This window comes from Chrysoperla carnea, chromosome 4, assembly GCF_905475395.1.
Source record: "Chrysoperla carnea chromosome 4, inChrCarn1.1, whole genome shotgun sequence".
NCBI classification, from domain to species: Eukaryota; Metazoa; Arthropoda; class Insecta; order Neuroptera; family Chrysopidae; genus Chrysoperla; species Chrysoperla carnea.
The window spans coordinates 68,159,029-68,173,064 of record NC_058340.1 but is presented as its reverse complement, the minus strand read 5'-3'; the positions used below and the strand labels follow the sequence as shown (position 1 = coordinate 68,173,064).

Here is a 14,036-nt window from a genome sequence, read left to right as displayed (position 1 = left end):
CATTACAATAACTTCCTATAGTGGGAAGTTAATAAATTGTACGATTCAAGAAATTTTTGATGGAAGTATTATGAATCTTTTATGGGCATTTTTTGAGTAATTGATACTCAAATCAACAATTTTTCATCTTTTTAGACCAAAAAAAGTGTGGATATTGATTTTTATCAAAATCGGATAAGATATCTAGCTACGAACTATCGAAATGTATTATGTATTATAGCTAGGGGATGATTCTTTATGGGGAAGAAACAAAAGAATAAAGAAATTCGAATCATCTCGTATAATTTTTATTACGATTATTAACAAATGAAATATTTATTAAAATCCAATAATTTGGGGATATGTTTTCGAAAATCAATCTATTTTTGCTAAATCCTTTGAAACTTTTTGAGTTAACCATTGAATTGAAATATGTTTTCGAAAATCAATCTATTTTTGCTAAATCCTAAATTTTTGAGTTAACCATTGGATAATTTTGGTAATACCTAATATGAAACATTTATTTCATATTGAAAACATTTGTATGTACCTTTTTAAGTAACTTTTTACATATGGAATTTTCTTAACTTATAAAAGTAATGAATACTTCATAATTAATACTTCATGTACACTTTAATTAAGCATCATACTTGAAAAAACATATCACACTTAACTTCAAATTATTATAAATTAAAAAAATATTTCATAACAATAAAAATTTCTATTAATACAAAGAAAATTTCTTCTTATAATAATTAATAAAATACTAATAATCAGACGGAGTATTTGACAACAATCTCTCAAACTTTCAGCCGGTCTGAAATAATACGTCTGACCCTAGACTATTTAGATATTTCCGTGTATAAAAATTTAACTTACCTGCAATATACAACAAAAATTAATTACCCAAGAAAAAAAAAGTGTGATTAATTAAAAGATATTTTTAATATTTTGATTAAAAAAAATGATGTTTTTCTTTTAATACTATTTTTTCATGATAATATTTGCAGTATTTTTTTGTAAATCGCAGTTCCGTATTTTATTCTCTCTTTTTATAATGCATTTTTATAATAACTATTTTTATTGTTTTATGATTGATTATTAATTGATGATTTTGCGTGAGAATATTTTAATGATACTGAAAAAAAATACAAACAGAAGGTTATTCTCCGCCACAAATTCTTAATGAATATACATTTATCGTACGAACAAAAGAAAAATTGGTCCTGATCGCGGAATAAGCACATAAGTGATAGCTAGCGAAAAATTGACATCACAACTGAAAAGAATGACCCAAAATTAGTGGGTTTCAAAAAAAATTCCAATAAAATCATATCAAATTTGCCTGTGTTATCAAAAATCTAATTTTTTAACTTTATGACGTCATCAGAATCCAAAATATTTAATTTTGCTTGATCACATCCAAATTTTATCCAATTTTGATAAACCAAGTATGTAATCCTACTAAATTTGGGTCATTCTTTTCAAATTTGTGATCAAAATTAATCACAACGGACGACGACCTGTGAACTAAATTAGAAAAACAAAAAATTCATCCAGTGGTTAAACAACTTTAAAAAAAAAAAAAATCAAAATTGAAAAACTAAAAGAGAACCAGAAGAAAAAGCATAGATTATGTCATTCAATTAAAGAATAAAAATTTTGAGGAGAAAAAACCCACAAAATCGAAACACAATCGTAATTTTCATGATTAGAATTAATAAAATACATGGTAATAAGTTTGAACCTTTCAAATTTAATCTTCAATTTCGAAAATATATGAAGTTTCAAAAAAAGAAGAGAATATAATAACAAGATTATTTTAACACAAAAAAGATTTCTTTATTTCTTTATTGACATATTACAAAAAGACATTTAAATAAAAACATTTAATAGATCTTCATCTTAACTCTACATCCATCAAATTGTCGCCTACAGAATAAAAGAAACAACACATTTCACACAAAATCGTGAAATTGGCATATCTTATTATTATTTACTTCCTTGTACTTAGTAATGGGATTATTGGAAATAATCGAGAAAAAAGTTTCATGTTAAGAACGTTGATATACGTCAATCCTATAAAATAAGAAAAAAACAAGTGAAAACAAACAATTGATTGAGTTAATTGTTAAAATACCATGTATAGATTGATTCGCAATCGTCATGTAAGTAAACGAAGATAGCCACTCTAACAAACAAAATATAATACGAATATATTTTCTTTCACTTTCTCAGTGGATATAGTATATGCTAGAAACAAGGAAATTTAACGGTAGAGTGTTCTTAGCTATGTTTCATGTGCGAGCTTAGAGTTTTGTACTCGAAGAAACTAAACAATTGGTGATGATCTTCAAAATCGATTCAGTTTGGAAAAGGCATGACATATAATTTTAACATATAAATAATTACTATGGAAATGAATGATCAAATAAACCTGGCTCAATTCATTTTGAAAAGTGAAATGGTAAAATAATTAGGTAATTCAAACGAACAAAATCAATTAAAATATTTCCAAAAATTTGTCCCAAAAAATGATAGCTCTCTAAGTATCCTTTTCATCTCATCTGATGTCCTTGACCATCACTTTGATATTGATTAAAGAAGGAGTGTTATAAGTTAAAAGTGTTTACCTGTGCGTCTGTGTGTTTCTCAGTGACATCGTAGCTCCAAAACAGTCGAACCAACTTGATTGAGAACATTTTCTAGCTAAGTTTCCAAAAATTAGTTTACAAGGAATAAATCGCATTTGTCGGGGAGTTTTTTAAATTTTGTAAATTTCACTTGTTTCACTTGTTTTAACTAATTTATAAACGTGCAAGGAAGTCATGTGGTGTACACATGATATTTTTTGTTTTCCATTTGTGTAAAAACAGATAAATTAAATATCATTTAAATGAAAGTAAATTACAAAATTAAATCAGTAATCACTTACTTGTGTTTATATGACAACTATATCTTCACATCATCAGTATAGAAAAGAAGAAATAAAATGATATCATTGCAAAAAAATTTCAATATATATGCTTTTATTTTTTTTTTAATTTCTTTATTCACTTTTATTTTACGATTGTAAAAAATAAAAGAAACTGTTGCTTTCTTTAAATTGATTGCTGTTACAAGGTGTGTTAAATATACAGTATTATTCGTTTTTTCTCCTGGCAATTCCACATTGCTTAGTGTACCTACTCCGGTAGTTACTCTCCGGTAATCTCCCATCTTTTTTACAGATCAAAAAGCTTAAAAGTTAATAATAAATTGGAATTAAGTTCCGTAATGTCATCTATATTGAACCACGATATTATTTTCGAATCAGTACCAAATTATGCTGTAATCTGTATAAAAATATTACAATATAAATGGAAAATTGGATAGGGAAGTTTGGGTAATCGAGATAAATGGATGTCTATACCCATTTTTTTTCTCTATCTAGCTAGTAACAGGATTATTTTTCTCCAAAAACACTGTGGGCAAAGGCCCCACGATCGCTAATTAATTCGAAATCACTTATATATCAACAATCTCTGAAGTGGCTCCAACGATTTGCATAAAATTGAGTTTACAGTGGATTTTTGTGGCGAAAAATCAATTTAGTTAGGTTTCATTTTTAGAAAATTTCGTTTTATCCGTGCTTTCAGAAAAAAACTGAAACAAATTGCAAAATACGATTCTTTCTGACATCTATTGGTGTTTATTGTAGTTAACGAAATAAAGTACATTAGCGGGACATTTAAATTGATATATGTGTGGAGTCATTTTAAACGGTTCTTATATAAGTGATAAAATTTATTTCTTTTTAACTCAAAAATACCGAGCAAAGCTAGGTCATTCAGGTACTAATATTTATCAGAGAAATTAAATTTACTATGATTCATTAATAAATAAAATATTTGATTAAATCAGGAAGCTATTAATATGTCGTATAAAGGATCATACTCATCACGGCTATTTCATTCTATATAAAAAAGTAATAATTTTCCATAATGATGATTTTCTTCTTAACAGGTAGCCTAAGGCGAATAATTTTCTACTGATAAAAAAAGTACTTAATATTTATTATACAAAAATGTTATATACATTTTCTCCATAGAACGGAAACTCCCTATACTACATAAATATAAAGTTCATAATTTTTTTTTTATATTAATAAATAAATTTAATTCATATAATTTCATCTATGTGATCAGTCAAGTGTTTAAAATTTTAGTACCACAATAATTAAATCTAACAATCTAAAATCTAAACTAATGTTATATATATTTTTTTACTTTGATTGATGACTTATCTTTTTACACCTAAAGGCGCTAAGTAATTTAATTTGTTAATAATATATTTATTATTATATTATTATTATTAAAATAAAATATTATGAATATAGTTTATCTTATTGAAACTGTTCTATACATCATACAATTCAGAAATGTATACATGAGATATAGTCTCTGCAATCTTCAAAATTTTAGTTGTGTTTACTTATCTAAGAAATAGCCTCATTATAGATAATTTCATCCAGAATCCATAATACTTACGGCTCCATCATCATTAATTTCTAGATCTGTGTCTTTTGAGCATACAATAAGTTTGTCAGAAACTTCGAAAAAACATCTTGGATTTTTTTTCTGTTAACTTAAGAGCTATAAAAGGGCACAGATTATATAAATTATATTGCCTTATACTGAGAAGAGAAATTGTGTTGGTCTTCCCCAAAATGGGCCCATTTCTCAGATAATTTTTTATTTTATGAATTATGTCTTTACTAGAAAAATCCAATTGTGGCAGGCCTTATGTTAAAAAATAAGCTTTCTTTCACACTTCCATTTAAGGTGTTTTGGTAATATTTTTTCTGCAAAAATATTTTGTTTTTTAGAATTAAAACCCTACACTACTGGTAGAAAGTTTCTTCCAAATTCTAATTTTTTCATCTGTGTACAAATTGGTATCTACAATCTTTATTTGTTTTCTTAGCGGACACATCGTAGTATTAAATTGGCCAATCACACGAGGCTTTTTTTGCCCCGGCTGAATTAGAACTTCTAAGGAGATAAAGTTAGGCAAGACGTAAAAATTAATCTCGATTTCGTCTCGTATAGTCTTGGGGGAATCTAATACAGTAACACGAAAGTTAAGTGAACTATTCGTTGAATCTTTTTTTTATTTTCATCTCTCGTCTGTATCATTCTTATCAATTTTCTGGCTCTTATGTATACCTAAGCAGGTAACTTCTGCAGCTTCATCAGTGGAACAATTTTTCTTTTTCAGAAGATGTAATGTTTATGTCTGGTTAACGCTATTTTGTAATGAACTTTATTATTCAGACAAACTATATTTGAATATTGAAAACGAAATATGTATAACAATAAATTATTCACTATTTAATATAAAATTATACAAAATAAGATGCCTTAAGGCTTTTTTTTATACATTGCACTAAACGGAAGATTCGTTTATCTTATACACTATATAAAATGATTGTAAAACACTTAAAGAAAGTGTTGATATATTTATAAAAAATAATAATAAAAACTGCCTGTTTTGATTTGTAATTTATTCCAACTTTGTATGTTATTAGGGTCATAAATTTTTACAATTATCTTACAGTCATTGTAGGCTTATTATTATTAATAATAATAATAATACAAAAAGTAACATTTTAGTTTTCATTTATAATAAAATTGTGAAATATGTGTTTTTTTGTTTATAATGTTAGTAATTTCAAGTTTAATATGTTATAAATATCCATAGTAATTATACTGTTGTGATATTATTACAATCAAATAGATGCGATTTATTATAGTTTTACTTTCATATAAATAGATAACTTATTTGTGTTAGAACTTGGAACTTAAATTTCATACCCACAGTAGATGTTGTAATCTTCCAAAACCTAATATATTTAACTTTCTATCTCTTATGGTTTTGTGATAACACGTTATACGATATAAAATATTATCGAAATCGTTCGAAATAAATGGTTTACTTACAGATGATGAAAATATTTATCTATAATTGCCTATATCATAATTTAGAGATAAAATCTTTTAATCTGGCACTGAGAAAGAGGTTTCTTGTGCACAAAGATTTCATCTAAAAGTGGTGTTTGAGGCATTGTCTTGAACAAAATTTCGATTGGGACTTTTGGACCGATTAAAAGAATTTACTTAACTAGGAAGTTAAAAATTAAATGGTGGAAGCGCAGATAATATAACACACAAAGATATACTTGTAATGTTAATGTTATACATTTATTTATCCATTTTACCTTTATCACTTTTGACCGTCGATTTCAAAAGATACAATACCTACTATTTTATAAATCTATTGATTTATTGTTTCAAAAAACCAATTTTATTGCCATAAATTGTTATTGGAAAATAATGACCTATTGTTTGAAAAGACAAATCAATCAATTAAGTTTGTTTGTTAATTTGAAAACGTAATCAGAGATTTTAATTAATAAAATTGTACATCTAAGTAGAATTAAAAAATTAAATGCATATTATTTTTTATAATTAAACTCTTTATCAGCAATAAAACCTTGGGAAAATTAGATCAATGCAAATTTCATAAAAGATTATTTAATATACCGGTATTTATTTAGTATACCGAAATCTATTCCATAAAATGGCCCATTTCTTCGATTTAGATGTTAGAATTCCTTCTAACTACAATTCTCGGATATATCGATTAATTTCATTCACGTTTTCTTCGCAAAACAAAATTTTGTTTGCTTTTCCTTTATTCACTTGAGTCTGATCGATATTTATATCAACTATGAATAATGAAAAATAGGAAAACAAAATTGAAACACCTTTCTGGTTTGAAGGTAATTTACTGCTAATTTTTTTTAAAAGGTGAAGGATTTTTCTTTATTTATACTTCCAAAAATAGAACAAGTATATACCGTTAGTAAACTGTGTCATCTTTAAAAAATAATGATTACCCAAAAAGAAAAAATTAGTGTTATTACTATATTTAAAAAAAGAATATGGATAATAATTACCCAAAAAAAAACCATACATTAACTGTAATAAAAAAAAATTGCTTTGCTTTGTCTAAAATTACAATCAATTAAGAGAAAAAATAAATGGTTGTGTGATTTTAAATGTTTCGTTTTTATAAATTTAATTTTAATGTCTAAAAATAAATTAAATAAAATCTGAAATATAATCAAATAAATTTATGTTATATCACAGATGTTTATTATAAATCAAGATCACTAACGACATACATAAATGTAAGCATTTTTAGATTCTTTATACGATTGAATTTTTTTCCAAATTTCCAAAAAAAAAGTAATATCCAAATCTAGCCATCTTGAACTCAACTTTTTCTGTTGTTGCTTGCTACTTTTTTTATACCATTTTGTTTTATGCACAAACTGGAATAATTAAATTATCAGTGAAGACATCTCGAATAAAGGATAGATATTTGCTAACTCTGGTGTAAACAGTTGGAATTTTTCCACATGTTTTTGATCCATACGATGTTAATCCAGCTAATATATGCTTACCTCCTACTTTCTAAAAAGACAAAAAATTATTATTGACAAGTGCTACGTCGATAATTCTCAATCATTTTTACTTCGAAAAATTAAAATTAAAAAATTTTTTTTTAATGTACCGCAAATTGAATCTTAAATGAATTCTCTATCTGTTGATAGTTTACACTATCAAGAAGTATTCTAGGTCTAGACCAATAAATTACATAGACTGAGCGTCAAACGATTTTAAACGTGCCAACATTTGAGGTAATTGCTTAGGTCAAATCCATCATGGCGGCGGTGTAGAAATGTCAAAACAAAGTGTTGTTATACTTGTCCTTGTTATACTTGTCTTGTCGTTGTTACACTTGTCATTTTTTAAGTCAAAAAGTGAAAAAGTTCAGTGAAATCACAATATTTTAAGTAAAACATTTTGTGATTTGAAAATTTGACATTCAATGTAAGTTTTTTTGATAAATGTCCCTATATTCTTTTGATAAATGTCCCTAGCTGACCCAAGCAATTACCTCAGATGTAGGCACACCTCGCACTGTACGGTAAGATAGGTGATGCTCAGTCTATGTACTATAATGTCAATTACTGTGAATATTTTTGTAATCAAAAATTTGATAGATTTAATAAATTATAAAATTATTGCTCATCACAATGGTTAAATTTTATGGTATATTACCTGAACAAATGGACCACCAGAATCTCCAACGCAAGGGCCAGAATCGGAATTGTCACCATTGGATACACACAAAACATTGGAATGTACTTTAAAATATTGTGCGCATTTCTCTAAAGATATCACATTAATAATCATGAAAAGAAGTTCCTTCGATGACTGAGTATGATCTGTTGAATGAGTGGCACCCCATCCAAGTACATCTCCCCTTTTATGCTCTTCAACATCATGTAAATCAGTTGCTAATGAAATTGTTTGAACCGATGGTGAAATTTGAAGCCGTTCGCTTAATACTAATATTGCAATATCATGTAGAGCTGGAATTCCGTAAACATTTGTTTGACTGTGACAAAAGAAAAATTATTTAGACAAATTTTTAGCCTAAGCCTTATAAAGTAGGTAGTTAAAATTTGCAAAAATTAATCTGGAAAAATTTACTTATAGCAAGGATGTTTGATAATTCGAGCCACTTCACGAGTTTGTCCTTTTGGGTCAAATGCGTTTGTGCTTCCAGCTTTAACGTAAACAATTGTAGACGGCAATGGATCAAAACAATGAGCAGCTGTTAAAATTAATCGATCATTTATTATTGATCCACCACAAAACTTGTGCATACCACCTAAAAATAATTGAAAAATAATTATTTACGATTTTAAGTCTTTAAGTCTTACAGCGCATGCCAAGATGGTAAACTTGTTGGAAAACCCATATATTTCAGGCACTCTCCCCTGGACGTGGACTTGCCAAAAACTGGGTCTGCCCACGCATTAGAGTGTACCATCTCGACGTACTCTATTTTTATATGACAAAATTTTACCATTTTTAAGTGGTATTTGTAAAGAAACAACAAATGGAAAATAATCCTTTGGTGCCGGATATCCAAGTAGAATACGTTCCTCTTCTCCATTTGGAACCTTGTTATCATCAATTTTAATAGTCTTATTATCTTTTGGTTGAATTAATTCAAATGTTGGTGCTGCAATCTTTTTCTCATTTTCAGCTGGAACACCTACAAAAACAAAATCATAACAATCAATATTTTAATTGGATCCGCGGCGATTCCTACATTCAGCGGGTCAAGTTTTGATTTTTAAGTCTATCTCATCATTCTAGTACAGTAGAGGCTCGATAATCGGAACACTTCAAATATTCAGAAACGTCCTGTAATCAGAATATTTTTCGCTCGCCTACACTCTTTACACCGCTCTTTACAATCACTCAAAAATGATATTGTTTGTATATATATATATATATATATATATATATATATATCTAATATTATAATAATATTGATTTTTTCCATACAATTCCCGTAACCGGAACAAATTCAGTTATTGGAACACCCCTGATTTATTTTTATTGAGTACTCTCAGTGGAACACACATTGTTTCTAAACTTTACGATATCAATTAAGAGTGAAATTTTATTCCTATACAAATTATTTTTGTTCGTAACACTTACCTTTAGCGATACCAACAATTGCCAAGGAAAATAGAATAAAAGAAATTTTTGAAGTCATTCTTACAAGATTTTAAAATGAACTAAAATATGTTTAGAGGCACAGAATTTTGTATGAAACATTTGAAAGATAAAATGATAAACTTTTAATGAATTAGCCTTGACATCGGAGTGCTAATTTTAATTATACTTAAAAAGTATTATCAAATAATTATGTTTATTATTTTCCAAAAAAAAAAGCACATCAATAAATAAGCTCTTGTTTACTAACATCGAAATTGATAACAACCGCTTTAAAAAGGGCCTGTATTGTTTTTTAATTAAAAAAAAGGTCTGTCTTTATTTAATCGAAAAATGTATTTTTTTACGGTGTTATCTTGATCCATTATTATTTTCCAAAAAAAAAAGCACATTAATAAATAAGCTCTTGTTTAATAACATAGAAATTCATAACACCCGCTTTAAAGAGGACCTGTATTGTTTTTTAATAAAAACAATACAGGTCGAAAAATGTATCTACGGTGTTATCTGGATCCAAACACAACAACACTCATTTTTTTTTATAAAACCGACAGCAACAAGGCTATGGCCAGCCAAAAAGCCATAAATCAACCATGAGGCTTGTTGTATGGTGCCCGAATCTGGAATAGTAATGACTCTGGATGAATTTAACTTCTTTCCCCAATTTACACTTCGATTATCTAATGGTATATTTTGTTACCAATGGTATTTAGATTCAAGGTACAGTATACTTTGCGTATTTGAGACTTTACCTAATCAAAATTTTGTTCTTTATGGAGCCCCGCACTCTTTGTTTATGTGTCGATTTTTCTCATTAACATACTTGACCTTTCAAATAACAAAACCCTTCTTGGCACCAAATTTTATTCAAATCGTACTTTACAGGAACGTAAACGTATATAGTTATATGCACATACATATATATATAAATTTTAACGATGATCATTTTTGACATTTAGCAGGTAGGATCGATGAACATTTGAAGAAATTTTTCGATAATTCCACCATCAATACAAAAGCAATAGCTTCATTTCTTTCGGTAATTCGCTAAAAAGTATCAAATCAAATTATCATCATATTTACCGACTGTCGAATTATTATCTTATTTACCGATTAAATTCACTCTACCTATGTAAAATTTCTAATTTATCAACTAATAATATTTATTATTTTATTATATTATCACGAAATAATGTTTTTGTAAGCACTTGCAAGAAGAGAGAAGATAGAAATAACAGATAATGGATATTATTTTGTTAAAGAAAATTTTACTTACTTTTGAAAATAATTAAATTTGATAAATTCACTTTTGGAGTTACAAAAGCATTAACAATCTCATAAGTAATTATTATATTAGTCAGATAGAAAGAAGCCATCACCATCATGAACAGTCGAGAAGAGATTTACTTTCTTTTAATTTAGCTATCAATTAACGTCTTTGAAAAAAGTACAGTGTGTTTCATGAATGTGTTAATACTAAAAGTTATTCGGAAACGAAAAACAAGGTATCATTTTTGAAATTCCTTTCATAGAAATAAAAAAAAAATATCCGATTTCGATGGAATTTTCATAGGGAAAAAAGTTCAGTATTTTTTTTAAGTTATTTCATCTTTTTTTTTTTTTGCTAAAATTTCTTGAGAGTAGATTAATGTGAGCCGAAATGTTTATATTTAACTGATAAACACATAATTACAAAAATTTATTATGAAAACTCTGGATTTTCATGAAATTTTTCACTGGGAAAAAAGGAGAAGTCGGGTAAGAAATATAAAAATGTTCTTGCAAATACTGACAACTCTTCCCTCCAGCATAGCTACTGCAGAGAGATCGTTTTCTACATATCGCGGTGTTAAATCTTGATTGCGTGCCTTAATGGAGCAGGAAAGATTATTTAGACTAGCTCTCCTCAAGATCTGGATATCGATGACATTATCAACGCTTTCGCGAAAGCTTGTTTAATTTATTGTTATTATTCGAAGTTGTAAAAATTTCATCAAAATTGGTTCAGTAGTTTAGAGTCTAAATGTGACATTGCGATGTGCAAATAAACATACATTTACTTTTGTAATTTTTGTGAGTGAACTAACTAACATTTTACAGGTTTATTAATTTACTAGTGTTCGTGTTGTTGTATACTATAATGAGCGAGTTCTTCTTACTCTGACTCGCATTTGGGTGATTTTCGGGTAGCTGTGCCGTGCCTATCACCTTTTTGAGGACTGGATCCGCGCCTGTAATCATTGTAAATATCAAAAACTGAAAATCTTTGACAATGTTTATACAACTTTTTTATCTTATTTTTGTGAAACAAATCTCAAGATAAATTCAAACAAATTTTATATATTTGACCCAAAATTCTTTTACATTCTGTACAACTTTTTAACAGACCTTCATCATAATAAGTAAAGTTTTAAAAAATTAGTGTTTTTTTAATGGTTTCTCTTTCAACAAAACACTCATTAATCAGTTATAATGTCAGCAAACAAAATGTATTAAAAATATCGTGGTTTTGAAAAATGAAGGGCTGGTCTGGGAGTATCGTTAAGGTCACACGACTCATTTAACTTAAAACAAAATTTTGTTTAAACTTTCAATTTTTAAAAATTAATAGAAAAAAAATTTTTAACTTTAAGAATAATAGTCATTGAACAATTATAATAAAAACTAGTGAAAAAAAAACAATCGACTGAGTTAATTGCTGGAATACCCTGAATAGAAAGTTTTAAATGTCAATGCTTGCATTATTTTTAATAAATTAGAATTATGGAGGCTTTTTGGTCGGTATTTTTCTTGGTTTTCGAATATTTCGAAAGAATTTTCAAGAATTATTTTTCGTTTTTCAAAAATCATTCACAAGACTACTATTTGAAGCTATCTACAAATTTTAAACTGCTTATCTTTTAAAGTTTTGTAGAAAATGGAAACCAAAATTGTGTCCTAATTTGCACCCTCACGAGTAAACGGTCTTATTTACGAAAAAATGTTTCAAACAAAAGTCGCTTATTTTTTTATAAGAAACATTTTTTATATTTAAACTTTTGTTCTACCTCTAACAGCTTACAAGATGGAGCGTATAGACGGAAATGGACTAATAAGGTGATTTTATGAACAACCATGCCAAAATTTTGTTCGTATCATCTATATTTATAAGTGCTACAAACTTGCGACTAAAATTAGTATACCTTGATATATATTTTATATAGGTATACAAGGTATAAAAATATTTAAAATCCAGCAGTCTTGAAATAAATTTTTTCGTGACGTTGTTGGTAGCTCAAATACATCACTTCATTTATCGCTTTTCTTTAATGTTAAGCTAAACAAATAGCTAAAAATAATAACGAAAAATGAAAGTGTGATTCATAAGGTTTATTTTTAAATCATTTTTAAAAACAAATCATTTTTATTATTATTATTATTTATTATTAATATTTATATTATAATTCACAATCTGACATTTTGCATGTATGCAAATCAAAATACAATACAAAACAAAACAAAAAATATGTTTTTATTAAAAATAATAACACCTTTTCACATGTTGTTATCATAATCAAAAAAAATTAGTTTAAATTCTATTCTTAATTTTTAATGTATGAAATATAATTTGATTGAAAGTTGATTTCATTTCAATCAATGCATAAATTAAATGAAATGATTTTTAATAAATTTTTTTTAATTTTATTTTATTTTTATTAATTTTTTTTTAGAAATGTAGCTTGCTACATCAGCTGGCTATAGAAACAAATTTAATTATAAATTAATAAAATTATATAGTTCTCACGTTTTTATGTAAAATTTGATTTTAATATTCATAAGAGGCGCGGTTTATTATCAAAATTTTAAATATTTTAAAAATTTATTGCTTCTGTTAAATTAAATTAGTCTGGCTTTGATTCTTGTTAAAATTTTAATCAAACCGATATTTTGCAAGATCAATCATGACTTCAAATCCGAAAATCTCGATTTAGATACCTCAAAAATTACTCATCATGTGTCCATTTAAACTCGATTTTTGTGTTTCTTGGGTCATAATTTTCTTATAAACTAATTTTTATTGAAAATGTAGGACTATAAAAATTTTCCGACTTTCGCAATTTTTCACAGGCCCCGTAGCCTTTTAAAATAATTCGAAAAAATTATGTGATCTTCGATTTCAATAAAATTTTTTTGAAATTCTAATCAAATTAACATTTTTCAAGATATCAACCAATCATGTATTCGAATTTGATAATCTCGAATTCTAGAGGCTTTAAGATCATATATCTCAAAAACTACTCATTAGGTGTCCATTCCAATCTAATTTTCGTATTTTTTGAATCATAGTAACACTATAAACGGATTATTATTGAAAATTTAATCAGGTTTAAGGTTTGGCAAACCAAAACCCATCTTCAAATGTGTTTTTTT

The 14,036-nt window shown here is 27.0% G+C and overlaps 2 protein-coding genes across 3 annotated transcripts in view; one reads left to right on the top strand and one right to left on the bottom strand.

Moving 5' to 3' along the window:
- Positions 1 to 14,036, top strand: part of LOC123299000 (disheveled-associated activator of morphogenesis 1) — a 103,609-nt gene that overhangs the window by 82,350 nt on the left and 7,223 nt on the right. The window lies entirely within an intron of this gene.
- On the bottom strand, positions 7,156 to 9,745 carry LOC123299009 (trypsin-7-like). The gene is made up of 5 exons (XM_044881134.1): positions 9,609 to 9,745; positions 8,965 to 9,156; positions 8,586 to 8,766; positions 8,151 to 8,490; positions 7,156 to 7,499 (listed from the first exon to the last, which is right to left on the bottom strand). The coding sequence occupies exons 1-5, from the start codon at positions 9,664 to 9,666 to the stop codon at positions 7,347 to 7,349; spliced, it is 924 nt and encodes a 307-aa protein (XP_044737069.1). The 5' UTR covers positions 9,667 to 9,745; the 3' UTR covers positions 7,156 to 7,346.

Bases quoted from the DNA above. Each gene is read 5' to 3' on its own strand.
- LOC123299009 (XM_044881134.1), bottom strand. From the start codon at position 9,666: ATGACTTCAAAAATTTCTTTTATTCTATTTTCCTTGGCAATTGTTGGT. The intron at 9,157-9,608 runs GTAAGTGTTACG...TTGTTTTTGTAG, and splicing joins AATTGTTGGTATCGCTAAAG to GTGTTCCAGCTGAAAATGAG. The intron at 8,491-8,585 runs GTAAATTTTTCC...CTTTTGTCACAG, and splicing joins ATCAAACATCCTTGCTATAA to TCAAACAAATGTTTACGGAA.